Source organism: Ziziphus jujuba, chromosome 7 (assembly GCF_031755915.1).
Source record: "Ziziphus jujuba cultivar Dongzao chromosome 7, ASM3175591v1".
Lineage (NCBI taxonomy): Eukaryota > Viridiplantae > Streptophyta > Magnoliopsida > Rosales > Rhamnaceae > Ziziphus > Ziziphus jujuba.
Window position 1 is genome coordinate 26026646 of NC_083385.1, and position 24358 is coordinate 26051003.

At 34.9% G+C, this 24358-nt stretch overlaps 1 protein-coding gene across 1 annotated transcript; it reads left to right on the forward strand.

Annotated features, from left to right (window-relative positions):
- The first annotated feature begins 16632 nt into the window (after positions 1–16632).
- On the forward strand, positions 16633–24038 carry LOC107425643 (leucine-rich repeat receptor protein kinase HPCA1). Its single transcript, XM_016035653.4, has 19 exons — positions 16633–17058; positions 17642–17759; positions 17837–17908; positions 18183–18257; positions 18347–18418; positions 18549–18710; positions 18823–18897; positions 19085–19156; positions 19274–19345; positions 19461–19529; positions 19711–19785; positions 19947–20018; positions 20143–20274; positions 20558–21063; positions 21172–21321; positions 21660–21796; positions 22067–22286; positions 22396–22631; positions 23278–24038. Exons 1-19 carry the CDS (start codon positions 16980–16982, stop codon positions 23749–23751), a joined length of 2868 nt encoding a protein of 955 aa, XP_015891139.3. The 5' UTR covers positions 16633–16979; the 3' UTR covers positions 23752–24038.
- The last annotated feature ends 320 nt before the right edge of the window (positions 24039–24358 follow it).

Genomic DNA, 24358 nt, shown 5'->3' on the forward strand with positions numbered 1-24358 from the left:
TCAATAAATAGGCTTGTTGAAAGTTCAAACTTGGCTGCTTCTACCGGCCAGCCCTGCCCCAGATTTTCAACTGTTTCCACTATTGAGAGTGGTAAATTCATTTGGACAAAAGAAGGGGAAGCTAAACTAGAAAAAATAGATGTACTTATCGGTGAAGTTCGTCGTTTATCTTTGCAAGTGGAGAAATCAAATAATATGCTTGAAGCAATTTAGAAAAATACCAAGAGGAGCGACCAATATGACATTAAGACTGTCATATTTCTTACTTTTATTATTTATTTTCTTTAAAATGTTAGCCTAGTAATGTAGTCAAGCAATATATATGTTTTTTCGATTGGTAAACTAATTATGTAGCACCATATGTATCCTATTAAGCTCGCTATATGTTTTGTTTCTATTAAGTTGATGTTCAGATTCCTATTTTGGTGAAACTTTATCTGTACCTCTTGCCTTACAGCCATGCCTCCCTCTCTCTCTCTCTCTCTCTCTCTCTCTATAATTCATTACAGCTTGCATGGCTTTGGAAAAAGCAAATAATATTAGTTTAGTTTATTCATTGTTACAGCTTGCATGGCTGTTGCTGGTGCTGCCGAGCTTGCTGTATTGCTACTGTTGCTGTTGCTGGTGCTGCTGAGCTTGCTGTGTTGCTGCTGGTGCTGTTGCTGGTGCTGCCGAGCTTGTTGTTGTTGCTGCCGAGATTGCTGTGTCGCTGCTGGTGCTGGTGCTTCTGTATTGCTGCTGGTGCTGTTGCTGGTGCTGCTGAGCTTGTTGTGTTGCTGGTACTGTTGCTGGTGCTGCCGAGCTTGTTTTTGCTACTGCCGAGCTTGCTATGGTGCTGCTGGTGCTGTTGTCGAGTTTGTTTTTGCTGCTGCCGAGCTTGCTATGTTGCTGCTAGTGCTGTTGCCAAGCTACTGTGTTGCTACCGAGCTACTGTTTATGTATACTGTTTATGTGCACTGTTCACGTATGTTTAAACATCCTTTTTTTTTTCAGATTTTTTTTTTTGGGGGCTAAAATACCTATGTATAAACATCAATCTACGCAAAGGCTATTAAAAGAATAAAAATAAAAGACAATGATATCAATTTAATCTATTAACTCTATGTTTTATGCATATTAAGGGGATTATAATTATTCAAAGTTCTTATTCAAGACTAAACTAAGCAATTTTGGAACGGAACACAATAGGATATATATATACATATGTCTTTGTGTGTGTGTGTGTGTGTGTGTGTGTGTGTGTATGTGTGTAGATATAGGAATTACAAAATAGAATTACTTTGTGTTCCAATTATAACAAACTTATTTTCTCTTGTATAGCATGCATGGATTGGCCATTCGTATACTCCAAAAACAAGTGGTGTAAATATCTCTTTCGTGTTAGTATTATGATAGACTAAGTGAATTGATTATTACACAATGAACAGTATGCATGAATTGTATATGTGAACAGTGGTATTTATACACGAGGAAAGAAAAACAACATGCATACATTCATGCTTTTTCTGCGAAAAGTATCATTTTCTAAATTTTCGAAAATCATCATGAAGATTGGCCTTCGTTCAAGTTATTTCTCAACCCAAATCACAATCCCACATTTAACAATTTCAATTATGCAAGACTACATAAAATCACCAACTTAAAAAACAGAATGAAAAAAAAATTACAAAACATAAACTCACTCACTCACAGATACGAAGAGCCAGAATACAGACATGCAGAGTAGAAGATTATGAGCTGGTGGGTACAGAGAAGGGTGGCAATCGTGGTGCGAGCTAGTGCGTTTGCAAGATGGCAATGGTGGTGTGATCTAGTGGGTTTGCAAGGATGGTAATGCTGGTTGCTGCTGGTGCAATTGGGAATTTTGGCAAAATCCTTTCGAGTTGGTGAGAGCGGGAATGTGAGCGGGAAGGGCTTAGGGGAAATTTGGCCAGCCATTCTCACGTGAGAGTTACTTTGAAGTTGGGCCGTAGATGCCAGCAGTGCAAATCAAAGGGCAGGAAATTTCATCACATGTTTGGTCCTCATATAACCCATGCGGTCGGTCCTTAGGCTAGCCTCTCTGTGTATATATATATATATATAATCCTTCTACTGTGAGGACCGTTTGGAAACGGACCAGAGAAAAAGCCGATGGTATTTTAAAAAAAATCTTAAAAAGCATTGGCTCTTCTGTTACATATAGAGAAAAAGCCGATACTTTTTAAGATTTTTTTTTTTAAATAGCATCGGTTTTTCCCTTGGTCTGCGTACAGATGATCCTGATTATAGAATCGCCCTATATATATATATATATATATATATATATATATATATATATATATATATATATATATATATTTATGGTAGGGGAAGACATCCACCACTCAATAAGCAAGGATATGCAGATAAATGATAAAACTCACTTATTTTTTAAAGGATCTATGTTGGTCGCCTAATGAGTGGTGGGCACCCACCTCATCATAGCAAAATTGTGTATATATAATTATAGATTAATAGACTATCTAGCTTACTTTGATTGGTTAAATAGGATTATAATTGGTAAATTGTAAATAACAGTAATTGGTAAATTGTAAACAACAGTATTAATTTTTACTTTTTAATACTAAAAACCTACTAAATGAAAATAAACCTTTTAATTGCAACAAATTAAATTATCACAATGTGTTTAGATCATACTCAATTTTTCTTCTAAAAAAATAAAACTTTTACGCAATTTCTTTTTTATCTCTATTTTGTATGTTATATTAATATTGTACATTATAAGGTTCATTAAATAATTCACTAAATTAAAACTTTATATATATGTATATACAATTTTAATATGCAAGAGACATAGTTTTTATCTTTTATTAGGTATGCAATGATGTGATAAATACTAAAAGCGATTAAAATTTTTATTAAATCACTAATTGAGATAATATTTTTAGCATTTAATTTATCAGTATATTTCCATACATACATATATATATATATATATATTAAAGTTGTTTATTCTGAATTTGGCTTTGACATGCTTTATTAGAGAATTCCACACATATAAAATACATGTTCGATTAGCTATATAACTATATGTATCTAGTTCCAACCTCGATTGATGTAATTAATTTGCATTTCATCTAAAGTTTTATAATTTTCAAATGAAAAACATATATAGCGTAGACATCTGACTTTTATATTTTTAAGATGGTTGAGATGGTCGTTACACGTGCTTTGAAAACTTTGGTTTATTAATTAAGCTATTTTACTTGTTGGTTTTGTCACATCGTTTTTCTATGATTATTATTGCCAATATCCTTTTTATCAAGAGCATTTTTTAGTGGAAAATGTCATTTTGTCATTGTTATTTTTAAAATTTAACTTTGGTATGAGCTCTTTAATAATAAATATCAATTTCAATACTAAATTTTAATATTATTACTTCTAATAACAAATGTCAAAAATAGTACTGCAAAATTTTAAGATTTATTATAATCAAATTATAAAACTCATATGAGAGAGAAAGTGTATGTACAAAGTAGATATGGGACTGCATTTAAATAGTTTTTAATTAATTGAAAAAATAAATTTAATTCAATAAATATATGGGTTTCACCAACTTTTTGATGGTAGAATCCTCTAGTAAATTTTGTTATTTGCATTTTTTTTGGCCAAATTTAGCACCAAAAAAAGCCATTAGCAAAATTCATTATTCCCTATAGGAATCACAAAATAGGCTACTTGTACTATTTTTTAGTAATGGCATGTGAAAATGGCTTACCACTATAGATGCTCTCAAGCTTCTATAATTTTTTCTTTCAATTAGTATATTCTATTTTTTTTGTTTGCTTCTATTAATGATGAAATTTTAATTTCTTAATAGAATTATAACCTTAAGACATATTTGGTACATAGAATAAATATAACAATAGAATAATTATTACATTAATAATTATTATATTTGGTAGATTTTAAATTTCAAAAATATCTTTTTTATAGGAATCCTTATTCCCTTGTTTTTAAAAATAGTTATTCCCTTCAAAAACCTTAAAATTTTTATTTTTTCCATTTGAATAAGAAATATTCTTACAATATTTAAAATATGTTCAAATCGAGATTGATTTTTTTAATTTAAAAAATGAATAAATAACTATAAAATTTGAGTTTAAGTTAATTTTTACTAAATTTGATATCTTTAAAAAAAACTCTTGACTAAACACTAAATTTAATTTAAGATAATAACCGAACATATCAAATTTAATTATATTCTTATAAATAAATATTCCCATTTTATTAGAAATAACCATTTTTATATATCAAATGCGATTTTAGAGTTCAAGAATAATAATTTTTTTCAATGATTATGTCCTCCATACCAAGTTAATTTCAAAAATCTATATTTTATCAAATTATTAATCATCACATTATGTTAGGGGCTCCTTTAGTAATTTGAAATTTTATCCTCAATTGAAATAACTTAAAATAAAAGGGTCTTATTTGAAAAACAAAAGTAGAAGAACATATTAAACTATTATTATTTTAAAAATTGAATTTTCAAAATATTATTTTTTTGAGGAGATTGAATAAAAATCGGATAACAAGTTATCTTGCTCTATTTATTATTATTTTCAAAAAACTAAATAAATGATTTGAATAGTATATAAATAAGTTCAAGGAGAAATGGATAAACTACTACGTCTTCACAAAACGTCGCTTAAATCATTAATTAGTTATAGAGCTTTATATTCAATAAAGACCAACGCCAAAATTCCATAGCTTGGGTCTGCTATCCTTATCATAATTTTTCCACCCCAAAGAAAAAGGTCCCTCCTTTTTTAGTCCGTTGTGGATGAGGAGGGATTCAAACCCCTGATATCGTGGTTCGTAGCCACGTGCTTCATACACAATAGAGAGGTTTGACATTCATTGATAAATATAAATGCAATAATTTCAATGTTATCGGCACGATTTTGCTGGCATTGTATTGAGACCGACAAATAAAAGTGTAGTTGTGAAATGGATTGATCATGTCCTACCAAGCGGAGCAGACAGCAAGATTGGCTAGTGTCACGGACTTGTTTGTTTACCCTTCAAGCCGTGCGGCCTTAGTTGCTATTCCGACCCTTTGTTGCAACTAAGTAAGCCTTTTGCCCACTCAAGAGGAAGCTAAGCAAAGAAAGCTAGAGCACAAAGAGAGTTTGGGAGAATGAAAGTATATTGCTACAAAGAGAGCTTTACAAATGAATGTGAGAATTCTTGGATGGTTGGATTCTTGGATTCTTGGATTTTTGGATGCTCTTGGATGGTTTGGCCAAATGAGGCCTCCACCTATTTATAGGCTTACAAAGTTTGATCCTACGGCTATAATTGCTTTAATCCTACGGTGGAGAATGGGTGTCTAGATCCTTCCCACCTCCTTTACATAAAATATCTAAAGAAACATCTAGAATGGATATGTACATGGCTTGACCTAGAGTTCTCCACAAGGTTCTAGAGAATTCTACACTACTCTAGGTGCTTGGCCCATTGTAAGGCCCAAAATAGGCCCAAAGTGGATTATAGGGCCCAAAATGGATTGTAAGGCCCAAAATGGAGAGAATGCTCACCAAGTGTTTGATGAAATGCCCCAACCGTGACATTCTCCCCCACGTATGCCGTCGACGTCCTCGTCGAGCTTGCTTCATGGAACCTCTTGATGTGATCTTCAAATTGCCAAAGCGCGATAGCAGGTTCCCAACTTGCTTCGCTATCGGGAAGTCCTTTTTCGCGGGACGTGACACTCTCCCCCACCTAAACTCGCGACGCCCACGTCGCGCCTTCTTCCTTGCCCGCCGAATGTGATCTTTGAGTTGCCGTTGTGTATCTTCGTGCTCCCCACTTACTTCACCATCCGGCAGGTCCTTCCCCTTCACCAAGTATTTGGTGTAGTTGGGTATGCCTTTATGTTGACCGACTCGACCCGCAGGTGTGGCTTCAACACTCTTGGCGGGTGAAGTCACTATCGTCGAGGGTGCCCCTTTTGACTTACCTTTCGCTAGGGCCTCCATGCCCCCTTTCCTTACATTGGGAAGTGACTCTTCATAGCGTCGTCCCTGCCCGTCATGTACCTCGTTTTGTTGAGGTGATGGTTTGGCTAAGTTCCCTTCCTTAGCCTCTTCGTGCTTTCTCTTGTCGTCTCCACGACTTGAAGCCAATGCACGCAAGCTCCCTTGGTGCAACTCCTTTGGCACATGTTGTACCTTAGGAGATGTCTTGGCATGGTTTGAGGCATCCTCACTAGGCTTTTGGGCAGCAGCCAAGTTGATTTGCTCCTCCCTCTCAACTTGCAATGCTGACAAAACCTTGGCCTCCCGCTTGCTAGCTTGTTCCGTAGGCACCATGCACGTCGTTCCCCCATCCATGATGCATAACTTGCTTGCAAATGGGAGTGGGAAAGCCTTTACTTGGTTGAAGAAGTCCATACCAAGGACAACCTTGTAGTCATCCATGGACACAACCGTTAGATTCAATTGGCCCTCCCAATCGCCGATGGTGGTTTGCACACCTCTAGCAACTCCTTGGAGTGGCTTTGCATCCGAGTTCACCGCCTTTACAGAGCCCCTTTCTTTGGTCGCCTCGATCCCAAGCCTTTACGCCTCCTCCACCGATAGGAAATTATGTGAGGCACCCGTGTCCACCAACGCCTTGGTGGGCACCCCATTGAGTTTTGCCTCCACGAACACTAGGCCACTCTTCTTTGTCTCCTTAGGAGCAGCCTTGATAGCATTCAACAGCTGTAAGGAACCTATTTGTGTTTGCTCTTTAGTTTCCCTCTCTTCGAGCATGGCATTTAATGACTTCCTTTTTGGACAATCTCTTGCCCAATGGGGACCGTCACATAGGAAGCAATTTCTCTTTGGCTTTAGTTCGGGCTTGGCACCTTCCTTCCAATCTTTGCTAGGTAATGGTGGCCTTCTTTGATGTTCCTTACTTTGGGGAGTTTTATAGAACTTGTCTCCCCCACCTTCCATGCTCACATCCCTCGCTCCTCTCTCTTCTCTCTTCTTAAACTCATCTAATTGAGCTTGCATAAGGGACAATGTTTCAATTACCTTTGTTTGGAAAGCTTGGCTTTCATAACGCCATGCCTCGGTGTTGGCCTCGTTGGTGCTTTGCATGGTACCTCTAAGCTCCCCCACTTGGTCACCCACACGACCATCGAGCTCCTCCATGCCTTGCTCCACATGATCAAGCCGCTCCAACATGTCGGCAACAGCCAACTCCATTTTGACCACCTTGGTCTCCATGGCGGTGAGAACGTCCTTCGACTTTGAACGCCCACGTCCCTTCCTTGCAGCTTCGGGGATGACCTCCCTTCCCCTTGCTTCTTCAATCACAACCTCTGATGAAGACATGTTGCTCTAGATGCTAGCTTTAACCTTGTCTCTGATACCACTTGTCACGGACTTGTTTGTTTACCCTTCAAGCCGTGCGGCCTTAGTTGCTATTCCGACCCTTTGTTGCAACTAAGTAAGCCTTTTGCCCACTCAAGAGGAAGCTAAGCAAAGAAAGCTAGAGCACAAAGAGAGTTTGGGAGAATGAAAGTATATTGCTACAAAGAGAGCTTTACAAATGAATGTGAGAATTCTTGGATGGTTGGATTCTTGGATTCTTGGATTTTTGGATGCTCTTGGATGGTTTGGCCAAATGAGGCCTCCACCTATTTATAGGCTTACAAAGTTTGATCCTACGGCTATAATTGCTTTAATCCTACGGTGGAGAATGGGTGTCTAGATCCTTCCCACCTCCTTTACATAAAATATCTAAAGAAACATCTAGAATGGATATGTACATGGCTTGACCTAGAGTTCTCCACAAGGTTCTAGAGAATTCTACACTACTCTAGGTGCTTGGCCCATTGTAAGGCCCAAAATAGGCCCAAAGTGGATTATAGGGCCCAAAATGGATTGTAAGGCCCAAAATGGAGAGAATACTCACCAAGTGTTTGATGAAATGCCCCAACCGTGACACTAGGCAGCCTTACTATCACCAAACAATGCTCCTTTACTGTAGTTAACCCGTCTGTATTAGTATTAAATTTAAATTATATTTTTATCAACTATATGAAATGAATAATTAGATTATTGGCTATTGAATAATTAAACAATTAGCTAGTCAATCAATCATTTCACATTGGGAATTGGGCTCGGAAGACTAAATAAAAGGCAAATCAGTTTGATCTTGCATTACCGCATCAGATTATACTACTTCCATTAGTTTATTGCCACATATTAAAATAGTTAATATCTGTTTTTCTATTTACCTTGTAATTTAAAACTATCCAACTCACCATTTCTATTTTTTTGAAAAAGTAATATATAATTTTTTTTTTCCCGAGAGCTCTTTTCTCTTTTGTAGCAACTCTATATGTGCAATTTCACAAGTAACTCTAACATTAGTCTTCGGAAATAATAGCAGACATGCAAGCCAGATTTCACACGCATAAACCTCCCATACATAGAGAAACCAAAGTGTGGCTCTCCCGTTTGCTTCTCCATTTTATTAAGCTTTTGGGTTTTTTTATTTTTTTATCTTTTTCATCTATAAGTTGTGAATGAAATATGAGAGCAGATTTGGGATACTAATGCTATGGTATAGGTTGTACTTCACCATTTTTCTAAACTTTTTTATTTTATTTTTTATTTTTTATATATCTGCAAAAGGTGAATGAAATATTGCTTCAGATTTGAGATCTCCAAAGGATTAGTTTTATATTCATCAAAATAAATATTTATTGACCCTTCAACATACCTATTTGATGCGTTTTGTGATTTGCTTCATAATATAGAGTAGGTTTAGTAGTGCATCTCGTATAATATTCAAGCCATAGTGCTTAACGATTGAGAAACCACGGAGAAAAAGCTAGATCTGGAATATGAAAGATTGTTGACAGGACTCGTCCCGGGAACCCTCCCAGGATCTCCAGGGTGATCATGCCTAATGAGGTCTGTCAGGATCCGTTCAAAATTCCTCACCGGAACTCTAGACAAGCCCTGATCCCAGGAAAATCCTACCAGACCCTCCAATGGAAAATCCGGCAGAACCTTCCCTAAGGGTTGGACTTACCACAAATTTCCTGCACTGAAAATACACTTCTATATACATCCCCTTATTCCTCCCACATTACTACAATATAATTCCACAAATTTGCAGCACTTCAAAATAATAGCAGGGAATTAATGCAGTATTTAATAAAATATGTCCAATACAGTATACAGAGCGTTACACAAATAAATATGACTTTAATACAATCTCAGATAAAGAAGCAATACAAGATGAAGAGGAAAAAGGGAAGAAATGCTTCTTGGACTTTCGGCAATGAACTGAGACGTCGAGTTCGCCCCGGACGATCAACGTCTCCCAACCTGGACCTAGAGGAACAAAATTTAAAAAATATGAGATGCTAATCATCTCAGTGAGTGACCCTATCTACCGTACAATTATAACAGTAATAATTATAACGCATTTGATTAATTAAGAATAAATAAATAATAATTAATTGAAAATAATATTTTCTCTCAAAACCCTCACTATTCATTCTGTTGGAAAAGTTCCCCTTTTAAAACATTTTCGCAAAACCCGTTATTTGTATTCCCCGAAAACCAAGGAATCAATTAGTCAACTAAATATCAAATAAAATATAATAAATCAAGCATCCAAAATTTATAATGAAAATAAAATAGGAATAGAAATAAAAATAATTTCGTAACAATTACTAAATGATTAATAAATGTCATAAACAAATAATACAAAAATATTAATGAAACTTACATTAAGACAATTCAAGAAATAATAAATGAATAATTAAATCAAATTAAAACCTCCATTTAAAATAAATGGTAAGAACATAGTAAAATCGCTTTAAAATCAGCAAATCAATATAAACAGTAAAATAAATCATTTAATTAATAAAAGAAATACTTAAATCAATTTAATCATCTATTTGAAGTAAATGATAAAACTATAAAAGAATTTATTTGAAAACACCAATCCATTTAAATAGTAAAATAATCAAGGTAAAATGCATTTTAGAAACATTGATTAAATAAATTATAAAAATTCAATTAGATACATTTTTATTTTAAATACTCTTAAAAACATTATTATTTGGAAATAATATCAAAAACTACTTGACGGACCACACTATATACCAGTGATGTCCCACGATACCCAGTGTCCCGAGCACCGTGTAACGGGAGGTTAAAGAGAGAAACTTGCATATGGTCGCTTCGGCGTCTCGACAATGCCGTTGCTTAAACCATTATCCCGGCCATGGAGGGGGGCGGCTTATGGCCAATATCAAACTTGCCTACCCTCGGTCCAATGGCAACTCACGGGAGACATTATAACTTGCGCGCTCATCCACATATACAGTACAGAATACCAGTACTATATGAGTGCGTCTAAAACCAATTATTAAATTTATTATTAAAATACCAATTTTTCAAAATTCACCGTGGGAATTATATCACTTTTCAAATTCATATCCCACATTTTTTTCTTTAGTATCACCAGCATGAATACTTCGATAATATATATAATTTTTCTTATATCACAAAATCCATCGATACAATTATACAATTTTCAAATCCATCAACTTTCATTTCCATCAACTCAAATATACAATTTTCCAATGGCATAAATATTTTTGAAACATAATTCTTTAAAACAATATTTTTCTCCAATCCTCAAAATCCATTTAAATCAACAAGTCCTTAAAACCACATAAATTTCATATATAATTAATTCATATAAATCCTTAATACCATAAAATAATTTCCATAATGCATAAATTTATATAAATGCATTTTTTTTATTAATCAAAATAAATTCACAAATAAATTCCACAATAAATCAATTAATATTAAAATCACAATTCCTTTGAATATCAAATTTCCATCAAATCTAAATTTCCATAATTTGTCAAAAATCATATATGATTTAATGCACATATACATTTCAATTTATTCAAATTGTGCCATCAAAATTTCAAATATAATTTTGCTAAATATTTAACACATAAATATTAAATCCAAACATTTAATTACCGCAAAATAAATATAATTTAACACCCGAAAATGATTTTGAAGGTGGGTCACTCACCTGGAGCACGCAATTAACCCAAGATCCTCCATGGGATCAGTTCCATGATGCACACGTGCTCCTAGAACAACAACATTACACATCTCAAATAAATTAATATTTTATTCGGGTAAATAATACCCGGTACCCGGAGGGTTTAACATAAACATTAACCAAAATTGACGAATAATATACCGAATCGAAGCTTGTGGAACGAGGATCGCATTACAGACCTCCATTGACCCCAATTCTGCCGGTGGTGGTCGGAATTTGCCCGGGAAGTACTGGCCGAACTTCACCTCCTCATAACTCACGAACCACTTCGAATTTAAACAATTGGAGACCATGATTGAACTCAGAGGACCCAAAATAGGGGAAAAGGGGTGGAAGATCGGACTGTGTTGGCCGAAAACAGTGAGAATCGCCTGAAAAACAAAGTGACCCGTCGTCGGCTTCAACCGCCGATCTGGGCACGTCACCGGTCGGCCGACCGCCAAACTTGGTGCCTGAGCGCACCGATGGCTGGGCTTCACCGGTTGCAGGCGTGTGTGGTCGTCCGGTGCCCGGAAACGAAGAAACAGCAAGGACCCGAGAGGTGGAAAAGTAAAGGAAAGGAAGAAAAAGGAGAAAGCTTCGGGGGGGCTAGGGTGTTTTCCCATGTGGGGGAAGGAAAAAAAGAAAAAAGAAAAAAAAAGAAAAAGAAATAAAATAATTAAATAATATGGTATTTAATCATAGTTGACATGTGGCATCTCACTATTGTGACACATGACACCTTTTATTAAGTCACACGTGGCACATTGCTCACATATTTAAAAATATTATTAAAATAATATTGTATTTGAAAAATTTTACAGGTCTATAACTTTCAAACCACATGTCCAAATCGGACGTGCCATTAGTCTACGGACTCGCATCGACGAGTACTTTACAACCATGCATGAGTCAAAACTCAACTTTGCATGAATAAAAGGTCAACTCCGGAACCCCTTGGACAATTTGGACCTCAACTTGTTTTGCTCATAACTTTCAAACCGTAGCTCCGTTTTCGACGTGCTACTAGTCTATGAACTCGTGACAACGTGAAATTTTTAACGGTACCTCGGTCAATATGAAATTCCATCAGAAGCAAAAAGTCAACATTTGACCCCTTCTCGGTCAACGAGGGTCAAACCTGGTCAACCTTGGTCAAATTTGATAAATTTCCGATGTACTTTGGGACGGGGTGTTATAGGTCCCACTGGACAATCTCAAAAAAATATCCAATAGAACCTCATCTTAAAATGTAGATAATCAAACACCAGCATTAACATTAATATCTCAATATATATATATAAATGAGTCAACAACTGGCCTACTATACTACAGGCCATAACTACACACATGAGTATCATGGTCTCTATTGATTTCCATATTTAAAATCAGAGCATTCTAAGAGTGTCAACAAAATCTATGAGTACAAATAAGTAATAAATAAATCCAGAAGATAACAATAGGTAAAGAAAAGATAAATACGGTTGCTGTCGTGGAAGGAACAAAACGATAGGCTGTGCGCGAGGTAGACTACTACTAGCTGCCTGGGCCTAGGGGAATGAATTTAAAATAATAAAACGTGAGATAAAGAAATCTCAGTGAGTGGCATAGTATAATAGAAAAATAATGATTTATTTCTGAAAAAATTTTCTCTCAAGACCTCTCATTCCACTCGTTTGAAAAGTTTCCTGTTTAAAAATCATTTCACAAAATCCAAACTTGTACCCCAATTAATATCATAAAAACCGATGCTCAAAAGTATGAATGAACGATCATTGTAATATTATGAAATGTCTCAAATCAAGATATAAACATTTGAGCATAAACTATAATAAATACAGTTCCACCAAATAGATATAAAAATGCAGAAATCACCACAATATTTGTAAATCAACAATATATATAAACATATACAATGTACCATACGATGTACCAATCTGCAAACCGTGGGATACATCCATCTCACAACCCTCAATATATGAACGGTGTCGTGGAAATAATAATTGACCGTCGGCACGTATCCACCCTCACGGTCCGTGGCAATAATTAACCGTTGGATGATACCAACCTCACGGCACCGTGGTAATAATAATAAACCGTCTGATAAACCCGACCTCACAGTCCGTGGTAATAATAGATAACCGTTGGATGAAACCAACTTCACGGCACCATGGTAAACCCAGCGCGGTGTAATATAATATTGAACCAAACTGTGGCACTATGCAGTACATCAATTTAAATTAACCGATACAGTACCCTATCGTATCATAAATCATAATTTAATATTCACGCTCAATCGCTTGTCTAAATATTTCAAAAAAAAACTTCAAATTATTATTTCTTACTAAAATAAGAAAATACTACAGTGAAATATATTCACCATAAACCGATTTTAAGCATCTAAAAATTTATAAAATATTTGAACATGCTTAAAATCATATAATTTTCAATATGCCTTCTCAAATCGATTAATTTCCAAAGTGATTTAAAACCTCAATTCAAATACCAAAATATTTAAATACCACAAGTTCATTCATGAACTAATTAGAATTGCCAAATGTTTAAAATATTGACAAAAGTCATATAAAATGATAACACATATATGTAAAAGCAGATCCTCATGCATCCATAGAATGAACATTCAAATCAAAGGATAGGTATAAGTAAAATACTCAAACCACATATATATATTATACTACATACCCAAAACATTTTTAAAACTAATAACCACTCACAGTACTGTAGATGCTCATGCCTGCTCTTTTGCAGGATCTCCTCCAGGCTCAACTCGAGTGCCTGTAATATAATAAAATATTTCTTAGGCTCCAAACAACTAAGCCAGAGACACTTGTATAACCCAAATGTCTCAAAATGATTTACAATACTACAAAATTGCATAAATTGGACACCGGATAGTCCAATTATACCGCATGTCCTTAGGACCCGTTACCCAAAATTGGGGATTTTCACCCAAAGCCTAATTTTTCGAAATCGAACCACCTAATGGGTCCTAATAATATCCAATTTCACTAATTCAACTCCAATTTTAACTAATTTGACCAATTTTGTCCAAAAATAGTCCCCAACTTATTCAAAAATTAACCAATTGATCCAAAAATAGAAAAATTATCAAACGACCTCCAAAATTCACAAACTTTATATTGATGGAAAGCCCAAGAGACAAGGAACTCATCAGTATGCTCACCTTGGTCCAAAGTTTCCTCCGATGGTCGAAAAACACTGTTGAAGCATCGGTCGAACCACGAAAATGAGCTTAGAGGGGTCAAAAATAGTGGAAAAGGAGTATGGGTTGGCCTGAAACGGCCAAAAATGAGAAAATCTGGCGACCCACCTCGCCAGCCGTCGCGGACTTCGCTGACCCGATCTGGGTGCGTCCGGCCACTTCTTGCAGTGAAATTTCACGGCTGAGCTCACCTTCAAGGGATCTTTCTAGTTGGCTGGCGTGTGTAAGTGGTGGTTGGCTGAAAATGGGCAAAACGGCGGTGACCCGGTTCGACGGTAAACGGGTCGAAACGACCCAGTTCAGACCCATGGGTCTGAGGAGAGAATTTCTCGGGTTTTGGGGAAGAAATGGATATTTTGGGCTTTGTTTCCTATTTGACACGCTTACCTAGGCTTATATAAAGTCTTGGGTCACTAACAAACAAAGACTGGGGACTGGCTTGGACACTGATTTAAAACTTATGCTTAAAACTTCTCAGAACCATAACTTTTTATCCGTAACTCAGAATTTGGCATGCCGTCAGTCTATGAACTCGTATCGACAAGATCTACACAATGGTACCTTAGTCAAACCAAAAATATTGGCTATTAAAAAAGTCAACTTGAACCCATATATTGTTCACTTGGTCAAATTTAGTCAATTTGGTCAAACTTGTTTAATCATGTATATTTTTTTGGTACGGAGTGTTACATTGTTCTTCCAAGTGTGCGAATAATTTTTTTAAAGTTTTGCTTTTTACTTTATTGAAAAAATAGTGAACTGGATATTTTTTAATGACAAAGTAAATGGAGAAACATGTGTCAACTGTCAAATATTTTAGAATATGGCAATATGTTAATGGAAGTAGCATAATATGATATGGTAACACACGGTGGTATGCAAGATTTTCAAGAGTTTGATGGGTGGTGAGCATGTCACCAAGGGTCAAAAATTCAAAAAAAAAAAAATGACAAATTTCATTTAGATTTTTTAAATTTTAAGATAAATTTCATTTTTTTTAATTTTATTATTATTTTATTTAGATTTTGTATTTTTAAAAAGTCGTAAGTTTTTTTAAAATTATCAAAACATATTTACTTATCGTTTTTTGCTTTTTTTAAAATTATTTTTAAAGTAAAAATCTATATTTTATAATTAAATAATATTGTAAAAATATGATTTTGATTTTTAATTATTAAAAAATTGGTTAAAATCGACAAAAATTGACAGATATTAATCTATTTTGATAAATTTAGAAAATTAAAGTGAAGTAAATAATGATTTTTAAAAAATAATTTAAGTGAAATAATAACAAAACTGAAAGAATGTGAATGAAAAATTTTCAAAAAAAAAAAAAAAGAAAAAAAAGAAAAAAGAGAAAAAGTTTCAAACCCACTGAGTTTTGCTCTAAGAAATTTGGAATAATAAATAATCTTGCTTTCTATTTTATATTCTTTACTTAGTATAGAAGTCGGTACTGTTATAAATTTTCATATAGCTGAAACTCATTTAGGACAAAAGTTCAAGAACATATCAAGAATTCAAATAAAAAAGAATGTATATCAAATGATAAAGCACTATTATTTTATTAATTTATATTTAATTATATTTATTTTTAAAATAATTTAATTAGACATTGATAGGTTCTAATAATTTTTTAATTAAATAATAACATATTATTTTTCATATTAATTTGGTATATATCTACTAAAGTTTTTAATACTTTTAACATTATTCAAAATGTATGTAACGACTTGAATAGAATAATAATTTGGAATTCAAATAATTAACCTTTGTAATAAAACAAATTATTATTATTATTGATAAGTTTGATTTTGTTGTCAGAATATTTTAGCTGGGGAAAAGCTTTTCTCACTTTTTTTGTTGTTCAAAAAAAGCTGGAATTTTAACTTGCAATGACCGAAAGGGTATCGACTATAAACTCTCACTTTGTCTCCATTTTGGAATTTCAACTTGCAATGAGTTAAAGGTATCGACCATTAAACTCTCACTTTGTCTCCACTTGATCACATGCATTTTTGGTAATTTTAGTTTGGATAAGAAGTTATTATATTGGTGGAGTCATCAACCACTCCAGCATTCAAAACCGATGTTTTCAATACTACTCCCCTCAACTTTGGTCACTGTCTAGTCCTCGTTATGTAAATTGATTTCTCAGAAAACGACTTGAGAGAGATTTTTCTTGCACGAAAAATCCCAAAAATATCCATAACATTAATGATTTTCAAGGAAATATCTGCATTTGTCCAAGAAAACAAGAATAATAATAAAAGAAATCTGTGCCAGTAGTTTAGAGTTATTTATTTCTCTATGAATGTGTGCAATCATTCAAACATGGCAGGCAGTGTCCTGTAGTTGTATATACAAATGAGAGTCAAATTCATGTTTTCTAATGAAATAGACGCTTCCAAAACCGAGCAAGACTTTGTCTAGGTCATAGGTTTCTGTAATATTGTGTAGAATTTATTTTGTTTTGTTCTGCTTTTTTGTTTTTCACGAGTCTTTGGTCCCAGCAAAAAAACTACCTGGGGATTTTGTTGCCCATTATTGGTAATCTAAGAAAATCAAGTGTGGAGTTTTGAAGACTCTGGCTGTTTGAATAATGGGCCAGAAGATTTTGGTGTTTTTGCTTCTTGTATTCAGGCCAATCTTGGGTATGGCAGTGGCAGACAATCAGGACTGTAAGTTGAATTTTGTTTGACTGTTCTTCAGTTTGCTTGTTCAAGTTTTGGTTGTCTATTCATGGTTTCAAAGACTATGTACTTAACCAACCACATCCTGTGATCTTTAGGATGAGAGACAGTGGTATATATCAGTTAATTTTTATCATTTTCAGAATTCTGTTTTGTTATTTTTGAGTTAAGACATAGAACGTGGACAACAAAAGAAATTAGGTTTGAAATTTAGAAATTCAGTAAAACAGGATTCCAGTAAACAAGCATTTCAATGTATCACAGAAATACTCAGTTAGATATAACAACCCTGAAGTTTTGATTTATCTGTGTTGGAGGTTAACCTAAAAATGAAAATGGAAAAATAGATAAAAGAAAAAACTAGTAATTACTTCAACTTTGAGAAGAACTTAAGATATTTACTTAAAAAAAACCTTTAGGCTTAAGCTAGTTATCAACCTTAAAATCACTCTTAGAAATCTTTCTTGGTTCTAATTAATTGTTTTTTTAGGTGTTTTTGCTTGGGAATTCATGTTTTGCCAGATGGAAAATTATGACAATCATGAAAATTTACCTTTAAATTTTGATGCAGTTCCTGGTTTAATGACTCTCAAGGAGGACTGGAAGAAGAAACCTCCCGGTTGGAAGGGTTCAGATCCTTGCTCTGATTGGGAAGGAATTGAGTGTACCGGTTCTCGTGTTACCTCCATGTAAGATTTCATCAAGTTTTTCGCTTAGTTTTTCCACAGATCAGATGTCTTCGTTACATGACGGTTCATATTTGCAGAAAATTGTCAAGCATGGGTTTGGAAGGCACACTGTCTGAAGAAATTCAAAATCTATCTGAATTACAGACATTGTAGGTCTTTTATTCCACTTTGTTCTTCTGTTATTTGCAGGATTTTATCAATCTTGCTTGACTTCATGCATTGCTAAAACTATTAAGGTTCACTACTCAAATGTGCTTGATGCAAACCAACGCTTTTAGACTAGTATCATCAAAAGAAGTTCCCAAAAAAAAAAAAAAACTTCATTTCTTTGATATTTAGTAACAAGATTAATGAACACCCTCATTTTTAACGTTTTCCAATTAATTCTTGCATCGTTCGTCTCTGACCAGCTCATTTGTTTAGGGATTTATCTTACAACAAGGGTCTCATAGGAAAACTCCCGCAATCAATTGGGAAATTAAAGAAGCTTACAAACTTGTAAGGAGATTTGGTTGCCAGAAAGATTGTTAATGTATTACAACTATGTTAAAATTCTGCTCAACTTTTTTTGCCTGTTTGTATCCCAGGATCCTAGTTGGTTGCAGTTTCTCTGGTCCAATTCCTGACACGATAGGATCTCTAGAGCAGCTATTCTTCCTGTAAGGATTTTGTAATTTCACTATCAAATTGGAGATTAACTTTTCTTTGTAAATTCTATCCAATCTTAGTTACTTTTTCATCTATCTAGGTTGTTTCTTTTGTCAATAATGCTTTCATATGTTATTACAGATCTCTGAATTCTAATAAATTCAGTGGGGGGATTCCACCTTCAATTGGAAATCTGCCTAAACTTAATTGGCTAGATATGGCTGACAATAACCTTGAAGGACCAATCCCAGTCTCCAATGGGAGTACATCTGGTCTTGATATGCTGCTTCATACTAAGCACTTGTATGCCAATTTTCTTTCTAACTTTGAGCTGTTTCACTAGTTTTCTTACAGTAAAGTTGATTTTTTTCCCCCCACTTTCTGTCCATCTAAGTTTCTGTCCATTATGTTACAGCCATTTTGGAAAGAATAAACTCTCAGGCGAAATTCTGGAGAAGCTTTTCAACTCAAGCATGAAATTGATACATGTGTAAGATTAGAAAGATGTTCTCTTTGTTTTCTTGCTGTTGTTTGTTTTTGTGTTGTATACCGAATTAATTTTGTTTATTAAGTTGACCATGGATAAGAAATTTCTTTAGAAGACTGCAATTGTATGAATTATCAGAGAAGACAATTTCAATTTAATAGTTAATCCACTCTTTCTTTTCGGTGAGCAGACTTTTCGAGAGCAATAATCTTACTGGCAAGATCCCTTCCACCCTTGGACTTGTTCAAACTCTGGAGGTGGTGTGAGTATCAATCTTACTCTGTCTAACATTTCATGGAGATAGGTTTTGCTTTTGCCCTTCTTTTTTTTTTTTGTGTTCTTTTGGTTTGTGGTATTGAATTGCTTTTCTTGGCTGCAGGCGCTTTGACAGAAACAACTTAGTCGGGAAAGTTCCTTCAAACCTCAACAGTCTTACGAATGTTAGTGAGCTGTAAGCAAAAAATGTTTCCAAACAAAGTTTTATACTTCCATAAGGAGAATTGTTAGTCAGCATAATTGCATAAATGTTTTTAACAAAAATTAAGAGATGATATTTCTGTCATTAGGTATTTGTCCAACAATAGACTGAGTGGCCCAGTGCCTGACATTACTGGCATGAACAACCTGGCCTACCTGTAAGTAGTAACAATTCTGTCAAATGCTCTGATTTTCATGAGAACTGTCTGAGTGTTACATTGGCTTGATGTAAGGATCCTACCTTACTTTGATTAAATTTTGACTATGAATTTATTAAGTGACTTCTTTGATTACTATGAATTTATTAAGTGACTTCTTTGATTAATGCATGACCTGCAGGGATATGAGCAATAATAGTTTTGATGTCTCGGACATTCCTACATGGTTTTCAACCTTAACATCTTTAACAACTTTGTATGTCTCCCTCGTCATTGCCCTGTTCCATTTGTATCTGGGATTTTCTTCTTCAGATCCATGAGTATGCATGCATCGTGTAGGAATGCATGCGTGCATGCCTATGAATATGAAGAGAAATGAATTCTAAACGACCTATATAATTTGATCTTATGTGTCAGAATTATGGAGAGAACAAAACTTAAAGGAGAACTACCGGTTGACCTATTCAGCCTTCCCAGTTTGCAGACTGTGTGAGTATGAGCAAAGCTAAATGTCATTCAGCATCCTTATATTCAAGCACAAAAAAATGGTATTATTATTTTAGTAGAAAATGTCTCAAATGCTTAAGTAATTGTTTCCGACATGCAATGACAGAGTACTAAAGAACAACCAGGTCAATGGTACATTGGACATTGGCACCATCTATAGCAACCGGCTGCAGCTCATTGATTTGCAATACAATTCGATTACCGAATACAAGAAAGGGCTGTACAGTGATACATTAATGTATGGCCATACTCTAACAATTTTTTGGAGGAATTATTCTCTATGTTGTTAAAAAGAAGCCTCTATTTATTGTTAGCTTATTATTGTTCGAGTTCAAAGGGATCATCGTCTGGTTCCTCATCGTTGAAACTACTTTCTACAAAGGAAGTGTTTAAATCTACTGACTGCTACTATTACTACTGTTATAAGCTTGATATTCTACCTAGGCCTGCTTCCTAGTTGTCTTAAGCTTTTGGGCTTTTGGGACTAGTGGTAACCTAATACTAATTTATTTTTTGTGCAGACTTGCAAATAACCCAGTTTGTCAAGAAACAGAAACAGAAACAGGAACAGGAACGGAGAGTTACTGCAAGGTTTCGACAGATTCACAATCTGATGGTAATAGCACATACACCACACCTTCCAATAACTGCGTGCCCAGTACCTGCAATCCAAATCAGATTTCGAGCCCCAACTGTAGATGTGCGTATCCATACACAGGAATTCTAGAATTCAGAGCTCCTTCCTTCTCAGACTTGGGAAACAAAAGTATCTACAAGGAGCTTGAGAACAAGCTCTTGACTTCTTTTCAGTCACATCAACTGTTGGTGGATTCAGTTGCTCTGAGTGATCCCAAGAAGGGTTCAATTTACCTTGATTTAAGCCTAGAAGTATTCCCATATAGCCGGGACCGTTTTAATCGAACAGAAATTTCTGAAATTGGTTTTTTGCTCAGCAACCAAACTTTCAAGCCTCCCAAATATTTTGGACCTTTTGTTTTTCATGGTGATGAGTATGAAAACTATGGAGGTGATGATTCTTCATACAAAAGCAATAAGACCTTTTTCAATGCATGCTCAATCTCGAGTTCTTGACAGATCTCTATCTTTGTCTCTCTTCTTACGGTAATTTCTACAGAAACAGAGAAATCAAAGTCGAGTATTGGCATCATCATTGGAGCAGCAGCTGGTGGTTCTGTCCTTGTATTGTTGTTACTTCTTGTCGGGGTGTATGCTTTCCGCCAAAAGAGGAGAGCTGAAAGATCCTCTGAAATTAGCAGGCCCTTTGGTAAGACAGCATGCATAATGCATAATTTGGTATACCATTTAGATAATCTTCTTGTTACTAGATCTATATATAGGATTATCATGTTATTATGTTTAATGAAAGTTCCAAGTGATCTTGGGATTTTATTTTTATTTAGATTTAATTTAGGATCCGTTTTCTGAGTGGTTGTTTTATTATAAAAAGGACTCTTTATAACCCTAATAAGCAGACTTTGATTGATCATGACATGATAAAGAGTCTGTTTTTGATTTGATGTTGTCTTATTTTCAATCTTTCCTGTATGTTTGGTACCTGCGTCACTTACGTTTATTGACCAATTTTATATCATATGAACTTAGTGCTCTGGGACGCGAACAAAACCAGTGCAGGCGCTCCTCAGTTAAAAGGGGCAAGATGGTTCTCTTATGAAGAACTTGCAAAATACACCAATAATTTTTCAACAGCAAATGAGATTGGATCTGGAGGTTTTGGGAAGGTTAGTTTCAAGCTTCTTTACCTTCCTCGTTTGTCTTGCTTTTACTCCATTTCATTGTTTCTCAACTTTCTATTTACACTTTGCGCAAGTTCGGTTGTCATTTTAATAGCTTCTCAAATTTCTGAAAATGTTTACCAAATTATGCCTGGCAATTGACAACTATTAGTTCTGCGCATACAAGATCATATGTTAGATTCAACCATGTTCTACTTCCATGTTACTTTTTCTTCATTTCATTTCAAGCATGTTCTATGTGAAAATCTTCTACAGGTTTATCGTGGAAATCTTCCTACTGGGGAACTGATTGCCATTAAAAAATCTGAAAAAGAATCAAAGCAGGGTGGACGTGAGTTCAAAACCGAGATTGAACTCCTTTCGAGGGTCCATCACAAAAATCTTGTCAGCCTTGTGGGATTTTGTTTTGAGAACAATGAACAACTGCTGATATATGAGTATGTACCAAATGGTAGTCTGAAGGATAGTTTGTCAGGTATGTCTATTGAGTAAATTGGAGCTGGAGCGCCAAGTTATCGTTGCCTAGCATAAGCTTAACAAAGTTGCTTATGTGATATCATTTACATATCAATGTTTCTATACAGGTAAGTCAGGAATCAGGTTGGATTGGATGAGAAGACTTAAAGCATCTCTTGGTACAGCAAGAGGCCTTGCCTATCTTCATGAACTTGCCAACCCCCCGATAATACACAGAGACATAAAGTCAACCAATGTACTTTTGGATGATCATCTAAATGCAAAAGTTGCTGATTTTGGTCTCTCCAAGCTGATAGGTGAAGATGACGAGGATCACATCAGCACTCAAGTTAAAGGGACAATGGTAAGTATCCTTTAACTCTGCTATCCAGAATAATAGATGCATTTTCATAAATGAAGGTCTTGGATGTTATGAAAACAGTTTGTGATACCTTGGTTATGAAAACACCAGATTCAGGACCTTTGCGGAAATCATTTACAGACAGATTCACCGATCTGTTTGAACATAAATCAATTTTACTACTTCCAAATAACTGAAATGCAGTGCTTTTCTTAATCTCAACTCATTTTAGAAGTTTTGCTGCAAAAATTCTAATTATTCCCATCGTGCCACTCTCCAGTCACACCAAAAATAAAAAATAAAAAAATAAAAAAATAAAAAAAGTATCAAATATGGAAGTAGGAAATCATATGTGGCACAATATTAGCTTCCTTAGCAACTGCAAGACAAACAGTTATGGAAAGAACTTGAAAATAGTTTTCAGAAACCATTATGTGGTTGCACCTCATTTTGCTATTTCAGGGATCCTGTGAGTGACTGGTTTCACTATGTAGAACGTAAATTATCAAACGATAGCATAATTTAGTGACCTAAAACAGAATATAAATTTTAAATTAATGCATTATATCTAGTCATGCAGTTAAGGATACTGAAATGTACAGTATATTATGAGATGTTGCTGAGGATGGATTTTTCTTCATTGGTTCAGGGTTACTTGGATCCTGAATATTATATGTCCCAGCAATTGACTGAGAAAAGTGATGTTTATAGTTTTGGAGTGTTAATGCTTGAGCTGATTACTGCAAGAACACCCATAGAGAAAGGGAAATATATAGTTAGAGAGGTACAGAAGACACTAGACAAGAATCAAGGTTTATACAACCTCCACAGACTTCTTGACCCATCCATCGGTTTGGCAACAAAGCTGAGAGGTTTTGAAAAGTATGTGGATCTGGCATTAAGGTGTGTTGAAGAAGCCGGATCCGATAGGCCTACAATGAGTGAGGTTGTGAAAGAGATTGAGAACATCATGGAGCTTGCTGGTCTGAACCCTAATGCTGACTCAGCATCTGCTTCTGCAAGCTATGAGGAGGTTAGCAAGCCATCCTCCCACTATTCTCCCAACAATGAAACATTCTATTGCAGTGGAGCTTTCCCGCCTTCACAGATTGAGCCTCAGTGAGCATTGTCCTGCACTTGGAATGTTCAGCTTGGTAGTGGATGGCTTGTTAGTAGCTATTTTCGGTAGAATGTTCAAATTTCCAAATCCTCATTTTGAAATGTAAAAAGATAATTAGAGTAATAGTACATGGAAAAACATTATTAAAAGGTTTGTTATTTTGTGAAGTGAGAAGAACCAAACAGTAAAAAAAATCATGGCAGCTTTCATGTTCAAGAACTTGTACATTTCTTTTTTGGTTTTCTGTGAGACTTATGATTGGGATTTGTATATTCAAATTGTTGGAGTAAGTGTTTTTTTTTTTCTTTTTTTTTTTTTGGGTCTAATTATCATACTTATTCTTTTGGTTGATATCATGCAAATAGGAGAAAGTTACTTACTATCTTTAGCCATATCCAATTATGTATCCTTTATCTCTATTATCGATCTCTGTTTCAAAGATTTAAATATAAAAATGAAAAAAAAGAGTCCTAGAGTTTGTATTCTAAGGGGTTGGAAAGTGTTATCTACGGTTTACATTTCTTTTGCTTAAGTGTGTCAATTTTTTACGCTTGGTGTGCTAGGTCGGACAGCCAGTTGATGACCTTTCTTTGCATTATAATGTTTGCAC

Bases quoted from the DNA above. Each gene is read 5' to 3' on its own strand.
- LOC107425643 (XM_016035653.4), top strand. From the start codon at position 16,980: ATGGGCCAGAAGATTTTGGTGTTTTTGCTTCTTGTATTCAGGCCAATC. The intron at 19,157-19,273 runs GTGAGTATCAAT...TCTTGGCTGCAG, and splicing joins GTTCAAACTCTGGAGGTGGT to GCGCTTTGACAGAAACAACT. The intron at 20,275-20,557 runs GTATGGCCATAC...TTTTTTGTGCAG, and splicing joins CTGTACAGTGATACATTAAT to ACTTGCAAATAACCCAGTTT.